This window comes from Pongo abelii, chromosome 11 (assembly GCF_028885655.2).
Source record: "Pongo abelii isolate AG06213 chromosome 11, NHGRI_mPonAbe1-v2.0_pri, whole genome shotgun sequence".
NCBI lineage: Eukaryota > Metazoa > Chordata > Mammalia > Primates > Hominidae > Pongo > Pongo abelii.
Genome location: NC_071996.2, coordinates 28,591,427 through 28,609,518, shown reverse-complemented (window position 1 = coordinate 28,609,518; position 18,092 = coordinate 28,591,427). Strand labels below are relative to the sequence as shown.

The following is an 18,092-nucleotide window of genomic DNA, read 5'->3' as shown; positions in this document are numbered from 1 at the left end:
GTTAAATTTCACACACAGTTGGTGAGAGTCCCTATTACATGCCAAACAAAGTGTTGAAGCATTATGGGAAATGCTACGATAAATAAAATCAAGGAGTTTTCCAAGTAGCAGAAAGTGTTTCAAAACCACCAAATAACTCAAACACGAGACCAGGCAAGCAAGGTGGCATGAGGAAGTCCGAAGAAAATGTTCTGTGGAGAAAAGGCACTGTTTCACCTCTGTAGGAGGGTGTTAGAGGTGTGTGGAAGAGAGGCCATTGGTGATAGCCCAAAAGCCAAGTCGGAAGTGGGGAGAAGGCATTCGGGGCCCAGAGAAAGACATGCAGGGGCTTGAGTTGAGCCAACAAACGGCGTATTTGGAGGCTGGTTTGCCTGGATGGTAGGGCTTTGGAGCGGGTAATGGAGAAGGTGGGACATGTGGCTTGGGACAAGAATATCAACATAAGGAGTGTGCATGTGATTCAGAAAGCAGCAGGAAGTTAAGGAAGTATTTTTGAGCAGCGTTATGATGCGTTTGAGGAAGATCAACTTAGTGGAATTTTAGAGGATAATGTGGTTCTCAACCTTTTCTTTCATTAGCATCCCTTAGGGAGACATGAATGAGAGAAACTAAATACTAAGGAATAAGATTTTGTCAGGTAGGATTGAGCTTTGAAAGGTTGTAGCCATCGCAATGTCTAAGATTCCTTTGTCCTCCCAAGAATCAATTTTCACTTCCTTCCCTTGTGGGTGATTTCACCCCCACTGAGAATTTGTGGGGAGCAAGGGAGTATGGTTTAGTCATTGAAAAAGATATGAAGCCCCAGCTCGGCGTCATTCTGCTGCAGAACGGAGACCACGTCTGTCTTTCATATTGCTGCTTCCCCAGCACCTTGTGCAGTGCCTGACATGCAGAAGGCACCCAACAAGCCCTAGTGAGTGAAGGATGTGGAACTCACTTTATTATGAGTTGTGAGGTTATTAGAAGAGTGGCAGAGGCTCATTAATTCCAAGTAAATACAATGTAAAGTCTAGGTGGTCATGTTGCTTCGATCAGACATTAAATCAAACAGAAATAGATAAAAGTAAAGTGATTTCATCTTAATAACATTCTCGGAAATCTTGGGAGAGCCAGCCCCCAGTTTCCATGGCAAAGTGAAGCGGAAGCTTAAGGCAATTACCTTGAAATTCTTGCCAAACAAGGTGGAAAATCCAACAACTGCTTTTATCTTGGTTTTGCTACGGCAAACTATGCAAATTGCCCAAGAATGGAATGACTGAATGTGTATTTAAAACCACAAATAAATTGTTCATTAACATTTCAGATCAATCCAGATCTGGCTAAAGGATCTGAAACATTTTGCTTGCATTCATATTGAAATCAGTGTTTCAATTTACTTTAAAATTTGAGATAATGGTCCCTGGTTTTCTCAAAACCAACACCCCTTAAATTTGTTTTTACCTTTGTGGAGTGATTTGGTCCTGGAAATTAAGTAAATAATCCATCAATTTTCCTTCAAGACAACCAGTGTTGCTGTTGCCAGCCCAAAACAAAATTGTTAGCCTAAAAAGTCTTTTCTTAAATAAATGAACAGTTTCTTCTGGCTTTGTCAAATAATATTTGTTTTTACATCAGTTTACATTAGAGACCTATTCTATTACAGCCTTAGAGACCCTGAAGATCTTGCATCTCAAAATCAGGGCCATGAATCCCATTGGCTTCTCAGTGTGTGGGGATGGGGGAATTGAAACCACAGTATAAACATAGTACGTCTTTCTAGAGCATCAGTTTTACTCTTACATTTTGGAGAAATGCAATATAGAGCAAAATTTTAGAGCAAATGCATGACCAAGATGCATTTTAAAATAAAACGCTTTAAAGAACTTATACGGCTGCTTGAATTTGTCCCCGGATCCCTCATGTTAAGTATGAACCTTCTTTTTTTATAGTCCTTTGGGTATATACCCAGTAATGGGATGGCTGGGTCGAATGGAATTTCTAGTTCTAGATCCCTGAGGAATCGCCACACTGACTTCCACAAGGGTTGAACTAGTTTACAGTCCCACCAACAGTGTAAAAGTGTTCCTATTTCTCCACATCCTCTCCAGCACCTGTTGTTTCCTGACTTTTTAATGATTGCCATTCTAACTGGTGTGAGATGGTATCTCATTGTGGTTTTGATTTGCATTTCTCTGATGGCCAGTGATGGTGAGCATTTTTTCATGTGTTTTTTGGCTGCATAAATGTCTTCTTTTGAGAAGTGTCTGTTCATGTCCTTCGCCCACTTTTTGATGGGGTTGTTTGTTTTTTTCTTGTAAATTTGTTGGAGTTCATTGTAGATTCTGGATATTAGCCCTTTGTCAGATGAGTAGGTTGCGAAAATGTTCTCCCATTTTGTAGGTTGCCTGTTCACTCTGATGGTAGTTTCCTTTGCTGTGCAGAAGCTCTTTAGTTTAATTAGATCCCATTTGTCAATTTTGGCTTTTGTTGCCATTGCTTTTGGTGTTTTAGACATGAAGTCCTTGCCCATGCCTATGTCCTGAATGGTAATGCCTAGGTTTTCTTCTAGGGTTTTTATGGTTTTAGGTCTAACATTTAAGTCTTTAATCCATCTTGAATTGATTTTTGTATAAGGTGTAAGGAAGGGATCCAGTTTCAGCTTTCTACATATGGCTAGCCAGTTTTCCCAGCACCATTTATTAAATAGGGAATCCTTTCCCCATTTCTTGTTTTTGTCAGGTTTGTCAAAGATCAGATACTTGTAGATATGTGGCATTATTTCTGACGGCTCTGTTCTGTTCCATTGATCTATATCTCTGTTTTGGTACCAGTACCATGCTGTTTTGGTTACTGTAGCCTTGTAGTATAGTTTGAAGTCAGGTAGTGTGATGCCTCCAGCTTTGTTCTTTTGGCTTAGGATTGACTTGGCGATGCGGGCTCTTTTTTGGTTCCATATGAACTTTAAAGTAGTTTTTTCCAATTCTGTGAAGAAAGTCATTGGTAGCTTGATGGGGATGGCATTGAATCTGTAAATTACCTTGGGAAGGATGGCCATTTTCATGATATTGATTCTTCCTACCCATGAGCATGGAATGTTCTTCCATTTGTTTGTATCCTCTTTTATTTCCTTGAGCAGTGGTTTGTAATTCTCCTTGAAGAGGTCTTTCACATCCCTTGTAAGTTGGATTCCTAGGTATTTTATTCTCTTTGAAGCAATTGTGAATGGGAGTTCACTCATGATTTGGCTCTCTGTTTGTCTGTTATTGATGTATAAGAATGCTTGTGATTTTTGCACATTGATTTTGTATCCAGACACATGCACACGTATGTTTATTGCCGCATTATTCACAATAGCAAAGACTTGGAACCAACCCAAATGTCCAACAATGATAGACTGGATTAAGAAAATGTGGCACATATACACCATGGAATACTATGCAGCCATAAAAAATGATGAGTTCACGTCCTTTGTAGGGACATGGATGAAATTGGAAATCATCATTCTCAGTAAACTATCGCAAGAACAAAAAACCAAACACCGCATATTCTCACTCATAGGTGGGAATTGAACAATGAGAACACATGGACACAGGAAGGGGAACATCACACTTCGGGGACTGTTGTGGGGTGGGGGGAGGGGGGAGGGATAGCATTGGGAGATATACCTAATGCTAGATGACGAGTTGGTGGGTGCAGCGCACCAGCATGGCACATGTATACATATGTAACTTACCTGCACATTGCGCACATGTACCATAAAACCTAAAGTATAATAATAATGATAATAATAATAATAATAAAAGAAAAAAAAAAGTATGAACCTTCTTTGAGAAGCTGTGCCACTGAACTTGCAGGTCAAAGTGTTGTGTTTGAAGGTTGTGTTTGAAGGGTTGGGACCCACTCCAAGCCAAGACTTCACTGGAGGGCAGGTTCTGCCGCTCCCTCTAGAAGGAGGACAATAGACTCTCCTGAGGAGACACAGAAGGGAGCCTGAAGCATTATGGGACTGGGGGTGAAGAGAGCTGTGAGCCCTCTTGGGGAAATTCCTATAAATCCTGAGTAATGGCTGTTAAACTTATGACTATTTGATGTGTGGTTGATGGTTTTTGTGGAGTGGGAAGCGGTTCTGAAAAACTCTAGAAGGGGCTGAATTTCACTTTGGAGTAAATATGGTGCCCTGTGGAGACAGCACCAAGGAAACAGGGACCCCCGGGCCAGCAGAAGGTCAGCTCCCAGGGGAACAGAGATCCCGGAGGGACTAGGAGGTCTACTGACCAAAAATTGAAACACAGGGTAGGATTTTAGGCAATTTTATCTTGCCTAAGGGTAATGCTGGATTACTTGTGTTTTGTTATGTTTTCAAATAAACTCTTCATATTAATTTAACATACACTTTCTAAGCACTTTATTGATTTTCCCAAGGTTTGTTTTTCCTTTGAATGATTATTATTTTCCCCAGTTTTAGTTATAAATGGAAAGGCAGGACTGCCATTTTATCCCTGAAGGGATATTATTTATAACGATCTAAAAATAAAGCTGATCTGCTGATAAAGTATAAAAAGAAAGATAGGAAATGCAGGCTGGGCACGGAGATGTGCTGAGCCATGGGACGGTAGGGTGTAGTGGAAAGAGCCCTAGCCCAGAGCTGGAGACCAGGTTCTAGGCCCAGGTCTTGCACTCACCCTGTAGCATGGACAGTACCAGGTCACTGTGTCTTCATTAAATAAGGACATTGCACAAAATGGCCTCTGCAGTCTTCCTGGGCTCAGACAAATCTTTAATAGGACAAAGAACATGGATGATTATGGGAAGTAATGAGCACTTGCAACCAAAAATTGAGAACTGCAAAATTAATAAAATCTTCCTATTTTGGAAATCAGTCTTTTGGATGTTGACTTTGTTTTCTAAAGTGTAGAAAATAAGCTGTTCATTTTTGCTATAATTTGTCATGTTTTGTTGTTGTTTTAAGTTCATTGAAAAAACTCATTGGCACAAAGTCCCCTGGAATTGTCTTAGGCATTATTTGGTTGAAATATCCCTGCCCGCATCCTCACTATGTCTGCTGACTGCCTGCTCTGCCATCTGCCACGTGGATCACAGCTCACTGCTGCCTCAAACTCCTGGGCTCCAGCAATCCTCCCACCTCTGCCTCCCAAGTAGCTGAGATTACAGGCGTGAGCCACTGCACCCAGCTATCCAGGCCTTCAGTCTCCACTAGTCTCCATTTCACTTCAGATCTTAAGCAGAAGCTGAACATTTTCTTCCTGTTTCTGAGCTCCTATTAACTAAATATCTACACTTTTGTTTGAGTATGTTGTTTCTTATTTCTCTGTTGATCCAAATGAACAATTCCAGTTCAAGAATCTTTTAAAGGTGGACATGGGAAACTATAGTCAAATAATGTATCTTTTATTATCACAAATTGGATCTATGTTGTTTTATTCTTCAAGAAAATCATCTAGTATTTTCTTATTGCTAAATTTTTTTTCTTTTTTTTTTTTTTTTTGAGATGGAGTTTCACTCTTGTCACCCAGGCTGGAGTGCAATGGCGCGATCTCAGCTCACTGCAACCTCCACCTCCCGGTTCAAGCGATTCTCCTGCCTCAGCCTCCCAAGTAGCTGGGATTACAGGCTCCCACCACCGTGCCCAGCTATTTTTGTATTATTAGTAGAGATGGGGTTTCACCATGTTGGCCAGACTGGTCTCAGACTCCTGACCTCAGGTGATCCACCTGCCTCGAACTCCCAAAGTGCTGGGATTACAGGTGTGAGCCACTGTGCCCGGCCCTCCTATTGCAAATTTTTTACTCACTTGACAATATAGATATTATGTCATGAGTTCTAGCATGCCCCCTTCATGTTCAAATGGGTAGTGGGTAGATTTGGATTTGCTCTGACACACTCAGGTTGGAGGAAAGGTCAGGTCTCTTTATTTGTCCATAGGTGCTGGCTGGATCTCCAGTCTTGGGAGTTTAGGTTCCTGCCTTCCTTGGGACCATTCAGAAATACTGGAAAAATGGAGCCAATCCAGCAGCTTTGAGGACAGATCTCTGCTCTGGTCTTCTGCCCATAATGTCGCTTGTTGGAAACTGACCTAAGCCAGTGAGCTTATTTCTAATTGTCAGGCAGATAGTGAGAATCTGACCCTAACAGCATGTGGGAGTCATAGGTCCACTCCTCAGCAGCCTTGCTACAGGTGGTCTGCTGCAGCAAACAGGTCTGAGAAGACACTCTGCAACACATATGAACACTTGCTACCAAGCAGGCAAAACGATCATGGTGTTTATATTCTCATGAAGTCCCAGCTGTAGTTCCTAGTGGGGAGGCTTTGATGGCAGCACATATGACAACTGGCTGACTGAATACTTTAGTAAAGTGCAGAGCATGGGGGACTAAGGGAGTCTGGGGCCCTTGAATGTCATTCTGAAGGATATTGGTCTTTTGCGCTCACCAGATTCTCATACCCCTTTTGTTTGAGAGTGGAAATGCCTGGATAATATTTCTAGTTAATCCATAGATTCTGAATATCCTTTCTGCTGCTATAGAAGACTCTCCAGAATGGACTTAGGTGGCATAATTGAAACACTCTGGTGGCTGCCCCTGGAGTGTAGATGCTGGGTTAGGATCCTTCAGTGCTCACATAGAACTCCTAGAAGCCAGGCACGGTGGCTCACGCCTGTAATCCCAGCACTTTGGGAGTCCGAGGTGGATGGATCATGAGGTCAGGAGTTCAAGACCAGCCTGACCAACATGGTAAAACCCCGTCTGTCTCTACTAAAAATACAAAAGTTAGCCGGGCCTGGTGGCATGCACCTGTAATCCCAGCTACTCAGGAAGCTGAGGCAGGAGAATCACTTCAACCTGGGAGGCAGAGGCTGCAGTGAGCCAAGATCACACCACTGCACTCCAGCCTGGGCAACAGAGCAAGACTCCGTCTCAAAAAAAAAAAAAAAAAAAAAAAGCACCCCTAGAGTGCAGATTGCTGATTTCCTCTAGGCTTAACCACTCCCAGGGTACATATTAAAACCAGCTTATGCACCCTTGTTTGTTGCAGTGTTCTTACTGAATTATTTTTAAGTAATAACAGATGATAGAACCACTTCTGCTTCCAGCTCTTCCTGGACTCCAGCTTGAGGACTTCACAGCCCTCCCTCAATGAGAAGCATGGGGACAGAGCTCTTTGTTAAAATTCCAGGCCTGGGGCTGAGTGGCCCCTCTCCATCCTCTGGCAGGTCCTGTCACCCCAGGGCTCTGAGTGTGATGGACTCAGCACACCTCTCCTCCCAGTCTCTCTCAAAAGGGCTGCTCTCATGGGTCTGTCCCCTGGGAACTCATCCCTTCACCAGGACTGCCCATGAGCAGGGCCCCTTGGAGGCCAAGAGAGACCTAGGAAACTTTTTGTTTGGGCTTTTAACAAGTTTTATAAGGAAGGGAAGATACACCAAAACAGGGTCACAAAAATTGTAGTGCTTTAAGAATGTTCACATGTAACAAATAAGAATTTTTTAAACACATGCATGACCAGACACAGTGGCTTATACCTGTAATCCCAGCACTTTCAGAGGCCAACGTGAGAAGATCCCTTGAGCCCAGGAGTTTGAGACCAGCCTGGACAACATAATGAGACCCCATCTCTACAAAAAATAAAAAATAAAAATTAGTTGGGCATGGTGGTGCATGCCTGTAATCCCAGCTACTCAGGAGCAAAGGCAGGAGGTTTGCTTGAACCCGGGAGTTCGAGGCTTCAGTGAGCTATGATTGTGCCACTGCACTGCAGCCCAAGCAACACAGAAAGACCCTGTCTCAAAAATAAAAAACAACCAACAACAACAACAAAAAAACACAGGCAAACACAGTGTACCCTCATCAGGAGAGAATGTCTAAAGTCTAATTTAGGGCATTGAAGAATGTCAGGCCTCAAGCAATGGGCCTTCCAAGCCCCTGGGACAGGCCCAGCCTCTGGCCTCGATTTCAGAAACCAAAGGTCTCTTAACCTTCCCCTGGCCCAGGCAAAGCCCAGATCCCCAGAATTCAAAGTTCTTGTGTCCCTTTCAAACAAAGGAAGGAAAAACACCTCTTTCCTCAGAGACCCAGCTGACGTATCCACCAGATGATCCTGCCTCACAGGGATGGCCTTCTCCTGTCACTGTCAGAGAATTCCCACCCTCGACTTCCTTTTCATCAGCTCAGGCGTGGATTGGAGGCTGTCTTAGTCACATTCTTTTTCCTGACTTTCTGATGGTCTCAGTGTCCTCTGGGCCCCTAAACCAGTGGCATGTAATTAGAGAACCTTTAGGAATTGGTGCCTGACTTAGCTCAATTGAATCACAGGACTAAATTGAATTAAACAAAAAGCACTTGCAGTAACATTCAGGACTGTGGGGAGGGGGCTCTACAGGATGCTAAGTCTCAGGCTGGGGTGGGAGGGTACTGCAGGTATTGTTCCTAAGGGGGAAAGTGGGGACATGGGGCACGTTTTATAATTCTTGAAATGGTGTATGTTATGTTTATTATTCTTTAAATGGTGTATGATGTATTTCAAATATTTTGAGAAGTTAAAAAATACAGGATATCTCCTCAAATTCTTTTAGGAACAGATGAAGTCTACATAAATGAGATGAATATGCAAATAAATAAAGCCGTGTATTTCCTCTAAATACTTCTTTTTCTCTCCCAGCATCTGGTCAATGTTTCCAATGAAGACACAAGTGTTCATATTTTACCCCCACAAACCAAATACTTTGAGATCAATTATGTAAGAAAGGTAAGCGTCACTGGTTTACCTGTTCTCCCACGGTGTGGTTGTCTGCATCTCAGGCCTGTGTGGGGTGGGTGTGTGGTGTGTTGTCACCCCCAGTGCTGCTCTCTGTGCAGTCCGGGCCTTGTCCCGACAAGATCCCCCCTGTCTTCCAGGAACACCACCTGGTCCCTGGCTTGTCCCTCACGGTCACCGTTACGTTTTCTCCAGATGAGTGGCGATACTATTATGACTGCATCCGTATTCACTGTAAGGTGGGTCTCTTAAAATTGCTTTTTTTTTTTTTTTTTTTTTGATGGTGGGTTAAAACTTACATTCTCAAGGGTGGCAGAAAGAGAGGTGGAATGACCACTAAGAGCTTTCCTGGCCCAGTACTGGGTGTTCCCCAGGTCACCAGTGTGACTGGCATGCAAAGCTTGTTGCCCAGTGACATGGCCCAAGATGGGAAAGTGTTAGGCTGCAGAGGACCTGGACAGAGTCAGGAGACGTGGTTTGCTGCAGGCTTCCCACTGCCCTGTGCCTAAAGCTTCATCTATCATGTGGTGCTGGCAGTTGCCGAAGCCTTTTCAAATAACTTCAACATACTCCCTTAAATGCTAGGTTGAAAAATTAACAACCATCCAAGTTATGATTATAAACACCAACCACTGGCCTATGCCTGGGAATGTCTGCAGACGCAGCCCTGGTGCAGGGGATGGAGGTGGTTCCAGGAGGTGGGAACTGTTTGAGTTCTTCTGAGCCTTTCCTAGGTCACCTAATTCATCCTTTGGCCTCCAGCCAGAACTGCTGTCATTCCTTCTCTTATAACTGCCCCCTCTGCCCCTCCCTTTGCTCTATAGTCCAGACCCCAGTCTTCAGCTTGAGAAGCCCTTAGGTTAGCTAAATTATTGATGTTTCAAAACCAAGAGTATACATTAGTAACAAATGAGTTTCTACTTTTTTTCTTTTCAAGCAAATTTCCTGCAATCTGTACAACAAGGTGACTTGCCTTGAAAGCATTTTACTTTTTCTTTCCAAAAAAGTTATAAAAATTTGCAAAGTTAACTTTTATAAATTGATAGTGTTGTCTGTGACTCACTTCGTCATATTAGAGATGCATTTCCGTAGGGGGAGGGAAAGAACCTTAGACCCAACATACCCACAATAGTATTTTAGATAAAGACGCACATTTCCTTAAGAATGTGGTAGACCATTATTTTTTTTTTGGAGTTTCAATTTAAAAAAAATAAAAATGGCCAGGCGCGGTGGCTCATGTGTGTAATCCCTGCACTTCGGGAGGCTGAGGAGGGTGGATCACCTGAGGTCAGGAGTTCGAGACCGGCCTGGCCAACATGGTGAAACCCCATTTCTACTAAAAATACAAAAAATTAGCCAGGCCTAGTGGCATGCACCTGTAGTCCCAGCTACTTGGAAGGCTGAGGCAGGAGAATCACTTGAACCCAGGAGGTGGAGGTTGCGGTGAGCCAAGATTGCACCACTGCACTCCAGCCTAGGCAACGAAGCGAGACTCCATCTCAAAAAAAATAAAAAAACTAAAAACAAAACCAGAATATTGCTTTCAGATGGAATATTCTGTGCTGAACAGAAGAAGAATCCCTAGAACAGGCATTGTATAAAATGCCAGGACACATTTCCTGTTACTACCAAATAATGCTAATAATAATACCTCACTTTTATGCAATACTTTTGACATTTTAATGCCATCATCTGCTTTAATTCTTAAAAATGCCTTCAAGGAAAGATGTGATTATCTCCATTTTGCAAAGAAAGAAACTATGCCTGGAGAGGCTAAAAGTCCTTCTGCAGGTTAAAGTCATATGAGACAAGAAGCAGGTTTCTGTGCCCTCTTGCCAATACATTCTTTTCTCTTCTGTGCTGTCTGGATCAGATGATTCTGTGCTGGTTTCTCTTTTTCTTGGGCCACTGAAGATTGTGTTTCTTTATAATTTTCTGAAATAGAGGCAGATAGATTACTGTCTTCATATCTCTGTGAGGCGTCATTATCTTTAGCTTCCTTGGATAATAGCGAACATCATTTCGATAAAGAGTACTTAAAATTTTCTACGCTTTGTTTATGGCTAAGAAAACTCAGTACGTCTAATGTTGTAGTTAAGCGCCGAAGTTTCTTAAGGAAATATTTTTTAATGATGAAAACAAGATAAGAAATAAAGCATCTACAAGTTTGTCTAAAAGTTGTAGTCTTCAGAATGTTAAACTTGACTTTTTCTGGTTGATTTTAGGGAGATGACACTTTGCTTGTTCCTATTCATGCCTATCCAGTCATGAACTCACTAGACTTTCCTTCATTTATAAATCTGTCAAATGTTCTACTTGGTGAAAGGTGAGTTACCAAAATGTCAACAAAATGTATAGGATGTGAAAAACTAAGAGATACTCATTCAAAACCTTAGACTTCTGTTTTTCCTAATGGAAGTTCATCCTTCCACCGGAAATAGACTGGACGTGTCATTGTAAAAGGCAAAAAAAAAACAAAAAAACAAGCAAAAACAAAGACCAAACATGCGTCAAAAGATCATAAGCAAGAAAGGGAATTTATTGGGTCAATTAACTGAAAGGTGCAGTCCGGGTGGATCTTCAGGTGCCTCTGGATCTAGGGATTTAAATCCGGTTGCAGGAGCCTGACCCTCCCCATATCTTAGTTCCACTGTCTTGCGCTTCATTCTCAACAGGTCCCCTTCATGGGGGCAAGACAGCCTCCAGTAGCTCCAGACATTAGCCTGGGGATGAGGTGATTGGAGAGGGTGGAGGGGTTGGGGGCATTCAAGCAAAACCCCAAGACTGAGGCTTATCAGACCTCATATACCCATCCATTAACCAATCTGTTTTTGAGACGAAGGCAAAGACAACAGAATTTCACTATAGGAGCCAATGCTCAGATTCTCTCCTTTTTTTGGGAAAATGGTGAATGATTCCAATGTAATTTAAGGAATGTCTTGTTCTTTCAGTAAATACTAAATGTCTACTACCAGGCATAGTGCTGTCTGTCCCTAGATGGATATTGAGCTGTTAGATATTGATATATAGTTGCCCTTCAATATCCATAGAGGATTGATTGGTTCCAGGACCCCCCACAGGGTCCATGGATGCTCTAGTCCCTTATGTCAAATGGCATAGAGTGGGCTTGGTGGCTCACACTTGTAATCCCAACACTGTAGGAGGCCGAGGCAGAGGATGGCTTGAGCCCAGGACTTTGAGACCAGCCTGAACAACAAAAAAGACCCCATCTCTACAAAATAAAAATTTAGAAGTTAGCCAGGTATGGTGGTGTGTGCCTGTAGTCCCAGCTACTTGGGAGGCTGAGGCAGGAGGATTACTAGAGCCCAGGAGTTTGAGGCTGCAATGGGCTGTGATCACACCACTACACTCCAGCCTGGGTGACAGAGTGAGATCCTGTCTCTAAAAAATAAAATGGCATAGTATTTACATATAACCTATGCACATTCTCCTGTATACTTCAAATCATCTCTAGATTACTTATAATGCTAATACAATGTAAACACTATGTAAATAGTTGTCATACTGTATAGTTTAGGGAATAATGACAAGGAAAAAAGTCTATACATGTTCAGTACAGAGATAGCCATCCATTGCTTTTTCATATATTTTTGATCTGTGGTTGGTTAAATCCATGGATATGGAACCCTCAAATGCAGAGGGCCGAGTGTATAATGGCCATGCCAGTTGTTAAAATATTTAAATACTTCTGTACTGGTTGGAAAATATATACTGTCCTGAGTCCCCTATCCCTCCACCCCACCTGGACCCTCCCCTGCCCCCACCTGCTTCCTCCCCATTGATTCAGCAACTAAAGGGTTAATACCTAGCAATTTAGGAGTGGAGGAGGACATCTGCAGGACCTGGCTCCAGCTTTATACAGTATTCTCTCTGATTGATTGCTGTCTGTGAAGTGCTGATGGGTTGATATTTTGAATATCACTCATGGTGAAAAGAAGACTAAATAAAGGCTCCAGTTCTGGAGGCCTCAGAGTCTAATGGGGATAGGACCATGTCATCAATTACTCACTCCAGTTGCTAAGTACAACTCATACAGGAGGTGACAGCTGGGTTATCCTCCAAGGATGCCATGGGCTGGGGACAAGAGGATGGCACCGCAGGCAGAGAAAGAGCCTCTGCAAAGGCGTGATGGCAGCGAAGAGCATGGACTCCATCACTCCCAGTGGCAGGTGATGAATGGCCACTGGGAGATTTTAATCCACTCAGTATCTGGTAAATGCTAGATCCCTCTAGATATAGGGCTAGCAGGTGGATAAAGACTGTGGGCTTCAGCAGGCTTATGGAGGGGAAAGCAAGGCCTAAAGAGCCTGCAGGCAGCACTGAGCAGGGGACTGTAAGCTGCTGATGACCGGGTGGATCAAGTTAGAAATTGCAGCCACAGAACCCTTTTAGTGATGGTGGAGGCTTATGGACCGTGCATATGAGCTTTGAGGCCCTTCTTTTTCAGTACAACCTGCTGTCCTTGAGTGGAACTCCAAAGTTTAGATCTGGAACAATTTCCTTGGTTCAGCTGATGTATGGCCCTCTTCTCTGCCCGCTCCAGAGTGAGACAGTAAGCTTCTCCCTCACTCTCTCTGCTTACTTTTGTTTTTAAAAAGCTCTTTAAAAATTGTAAAATAAATAATACATATAAAAGAATCTATAATAATTTGCACAATTTAAATAATAATAATAACAATGAATACTGGTTTTAAGGCATGAAATATGACCATTACCTTTGCAATCACTCTTCTGAATCTTGTAATAACCATTCCCTGGGTTTACTTTAGTAGTTTTGATGCATACACATGCACCCCTAAATCATACATTGTTTAGCTTTGCCAGTTTTTGATCTTTACATAAATGGAATCCTACTGTGTAAGTTCTTTTGTAACCTGCGTTTTTCATTCAACATTATGTTTTTGTGGTTCAGCCACATTATTATACACAGTTGTAGCTCACTGCTATATACTGTCCACTGTATGAATTCACCACAGTTTTTTATCCACTCTACTGCTGATGGACTGATGAGTAGTTCCCACTATTTTGTTTTGTTTTGTTTTTGCTATGCTGAACATTGCTGGTATATATCCTTGTAAAGTACATGGCTCCTGGACACATGTTCTAGAGCTTCTCCAGGGTATATACCTAAATGGGGAATTGCAGGTCACAGCACAGTTTGGGTTACTATGTAATGACTGTCTGTTTTCTAAAATGGTTGTAGGCCTTTACACACCCACCTGCAGTGTGTGAGGATTTCTGTTTCTCCTACATTGTTGCTAACAATGGGAATTATCAGACTTCTGCATTTTTGGTGACTTTTACATTCTTAGCCCCGTGCTCTTCCATTCTCTATTTATTTTTCCCAAAAAATTCTGCAAGAACTCCACCACGGTACCTCCTCCTTCCCGCTCACCAACCCTTCCTGTGTTCACTCACTCCTCCTCAGTATTAAATGGTCTGTACAGGGACCCCAAGAGTTTAAAAAGGTGAATCCTTTTTGAGAACAGATATTTCCTTTGAGTGGGCAAATACAGCAATTTTTATCAAAGTTGAAGTGGCAGAAAACAACTAACTCCCTAGTTCATTAATTCTTTTTTATTTTCTTCTTTTTTCCCCTCCATAAATTACTTTTTGTTTGGATCATAAGCCAGGCTTATGAGTTGAGAACAATGATTTATAAAACTGGTGAAAATAATATGCCTAATAATGCAGACATCATCCTTGGGCTCTTAAAATGAAAATCTACTAACCTCCCTAGAGGCTGTTCCCAAGCTACTTTGTATACAACACCCTTCATTTGTAACCAGAATGAAAATTTCAGCTAAACAGTTTATTTAACTGTGTTATTGTATATAATGATGTGATATTTTTAAAAAATCTTTCAAAAGATAAGCATGCTGCTGTTTTCCTCCAGACATTCTTGCAGCAGGCATAGCCTTCCAAGATTTCATGCCCTTAACGTAATGGTTTATAATCAACTTTTAACTACTCAAACTGTCCTATGCTACCTTCAATCCAAAATGTGTGGTAGCAGGACAGGGGGTGACTACTGGAAAATGTTTTCAGCTAAAGTGTTTTCTGTTAATCCTGGGCTACCCTGGGGTTGAAGGTATCATTTGGGTGGGCTCTTTATTCAGTATTCATTCAGTCAGTCAGTTAACAAACCTTTATTGAATGCCTGCCACGTGCCAGGCACTGTGTTAGGTTCTGAGGATGCAGAGATGATCAAGACCTGGTACCATGATTAGATAGACAGTTTCCATTCCTAATTCAGTGTATGCTGAGAAGGGATGACCTGGCTTGGTTGAGGTGAGTTGGGGGCAGGTAGGATCCGAGGAGCTCAGGCAACACTTGCAGGAGGAGAACATGCCTGAGCTGAGTTTGGAAATTTGACTAGAAATGAGCCAGCAAAAGTAGGGTGTGGAGTAGAAAAGAAGAGGGGGTGTTCCAGGAATCATCATCTGTAGAAAATTTTAAAACAATCAAGTCTACTAAAAATGAGTCAGCTTTTGCATATTACCATGCACTAACAATTCTGAATATTGCCAATGATAAAATACTCCTCCTGCAAGGGTGGACTTGCTCCCAGCCACCGCCTCTGATGCATGAGAAGCTATCACCTTAAATGCCAATCTCCCCTGTGGTCTCCAAGCTTGCCACTCTCATTTTTGTTCGTGTCACAGCACTTTGTTTCCTGTGAGACCCATCAAGCCATCCTACTCTGTGCTGACTGCGGTCCAGCTTTGTTCCTTCTCTGCCTTAGCATGAGCACCCCCCAGCCCCTACAGACATGAGCACCCTCAACATGGCTCCATTCCTTTCTACAGGGACAGCTTGTCATTGGATTATGGGCCTAGAAATGTGCACCTCTGAGTGCTGCCTCTTGGCACATGTCCCAGCTACCTGGAGGCTTCTGAGCCCTACCTTACCAGTCTTTCCAACCTGCACACCCTACTCAGAGGCAACTCCTGGGTCGGTGCCTCTTTTGGCTTAACCATCTACTTGTCATGGTGTCTTTCAGAGATGGGACCTCTGACTGTGCTTGCAGGGTTTTTTTTTTTCCTACTAAGTTTTAGATTTTATTTTTATTGTATTGTATCAAAATATATGTAGCATAAAATTTACCATCTTAGCCATTTTTATGACTATTTATCTTACCATAATAGGGCCTGGAGATTTTTGAAGACTTTATATTCTTATAGCAGTTTTTAATTCATAGCAAAATTGAAAGGAATGTACAGAGATTTCCCATCTCTCCCTGCGCCATGCATGCAGAGCTTCTTATCAACAACCCCCACCCAAGTGCCATATTTGTTACAATCAATGAACCTACATTGACACATCATTATCACCCAAAGTCCGTAGTTTAGGGTTCAGTCTTGGTGCTGTATAGCCTATGAGTCTGGACAAATGTGTGGCATGTGTCCACCATTGTAGTATCATACAGAGTATTTTCACTGCTCTAAAAATCCCATGCTTCTCCTATTCATTCCTCCCCCAACACCCACAACCCCTGGCAACCACTGTTTTATTTTTATTGTCAGCATAGTTTTTCAGAATGTCATATAGTTGGAATCATATAGTATTTAGTCTTTTTCTGATTGGATGCTTTCACTTAAAATATGCATTTAAGGTTCCTCCATATCTTTTCAGGGCTTGGTAGCTGATTTATTTTCAGTGCTGTATAATATTCCATAGTCTAGATGTACTACAGTTTATTTATTCATCCACCTACTGAGTGGCATCTTGGCAGCTTCTAAGTTTTGGTAATTATGAATAAAACTGCATTAAACATCCATGTGCAGATTTTTGTGTGGATGTAAGTTTTCAATTCCTTTGGATAGATACCAAAGAACATGATTATTGGATTGTATGGTAAGAATATGTTTAGTTTTAAAAGAAACTACCAAACTATCTTCCAAAGTGTCTACAGTGATCTACTCAGATGATTTCTTTTAATTGGTGCAGTTAGACTACTGATGTTCACAGTGATTATTGATATAGTTCTATTAATATCTACCATATTTATTAGTTTTGCATTTGTTGCCCTTGTACTTTGGTTCTCTTTTTATCTTCCACTATTAATCTTCCTGTGGTTTTAACCATGTATTTTATGTGATTCCATTTTCTCTCTTTTCTTTTAGCATATCAGTTATATTTCTTTGTTTCCTTTTTTTAGTGGTTGCCCTAGAGTTTGCAAAATGTATTTACAACTAATCCAAGCCACTTTCAAATAACACTGTACTGCTTCACAGATAGTTTGAGTACCTTAAGATAGCAAAATAATCCTAATTTCTCCCTCTCCTCTCATATATAATTGCTGTCACTCATTTCAGTTATATATAAGTATACATTAGTGTTATGTATACACATGTCTGTGACTATTTGAACATATAAGATATATACATAAGAACACATAATTGAAGTCATTGTTGCTATTATCCTGAACAAACTGTTAGCTGTAAGATCAATTAAAAATAAAAAATAAAAGTTTTAATTTTACCTTCATTTTTTCCTTCTTCAATGTTCTTCCTTTATTTTTATTTTTGTTTTAAGTTCTGGGATACATGTGCAGGATGTACAGGTTTGTTACATAGGTAAATGTGTGCCATGGTGGTTTGCTGCACCTATCAACCCATCACCTAGGTATTAAGCCCAGCATGCATTAGCTATTTTTCCTAATGCTCTCCCTCCCCGTGCCCCACACCTCCCGACAGGCCCCAGTGTGTGTTGTTCCCCTCCCTGTGTCCGTGTGTTTTCGTTGTTCAGTTCCCACTTATATGTGAGAACATGTGGTGTTTGATTTTCTGTTCCTGTGTTAGTTTGCTGAGGATAATGGCTTCCAGATCCATCCATGTTCCTGCAAAGGACATTATTTTATTCCTTTTTATGGCTGGATAGTATTCCATGAGGTATATGTACCACACTGTCTTTATCTAGCCTATCATTGATGGGTATTTGGGTTGATTCCATGTCTTTGTTATTGTGAATAGTGCTGCAACGATTGTTCTTTCTTTATGTAAGTTCAAGTTTTGACCCATATTATATTAATTTTCTCTAAAGAACTTCTTTTAACGTTTCTCGCAAGCCAGGTCCACTGGCAACAAATTCCCTTGGTCATTTTTGTCTGAGAAAGTTTTTATTTCCCCTTCACTTTTGAAGGATAATTTCACAGGGCACAGAATTCTGAGTCGGTGGTTTTTTTCCTCTCAAAACTTTAAATATTTCACTCCACTCTCTTCTTGCTTCCATGGTTTCTGAGGATAAGTCTGATGTAGTTCTTATCTTTGTTTCTCTATAGGGAAAGCTTTTTTTTTCCCCTCTGACTTCTTTCAAT

General features: G+C 41.6%; 1 protein-coding gene across 12 annotated transcripts in view; it reads left to right on the top strand.

Annotated features, from left to right (window-relative positions):
- The window catches only part of CFAP221 (cilia and flagella associated protein 221), a 113,800-nt gene that overhangs the window by 8,168 nt on the left and 87,540 nt on the right, over window positions 1–18,092 (top strand). For 10 of the 12 annotated variants that reach the window (XR_008522729.2, XM_002812412.4, XM_054549240.2 and 7 more), the window contains exons 4-6: window positions 8,657–8,743; window positions 8,893–8,991; window positions 10,978–11,078. Coding sequence is in view for 11 of the 12 variants with exons in the window: in XM_002812412.4 (XP_002812458.3) it covers window positions 8,657–8,743; window positions 8,893–8,991; window positions 10,978–11,078 (287 nt within the window). In the remaining variant the exon portion in view is untranslated. Of the gene's footprint in view, window positions 1–8,656; window positions 8,744–8,892; window positions 8,992–10,977; window positions 11,079–13,223; window positions 13,326–18,092 lie in introns of those variants that run through there. The other 2 variants (XM_054549243.2, XM_063712739.1) reach the window with 2 other exon arrangements.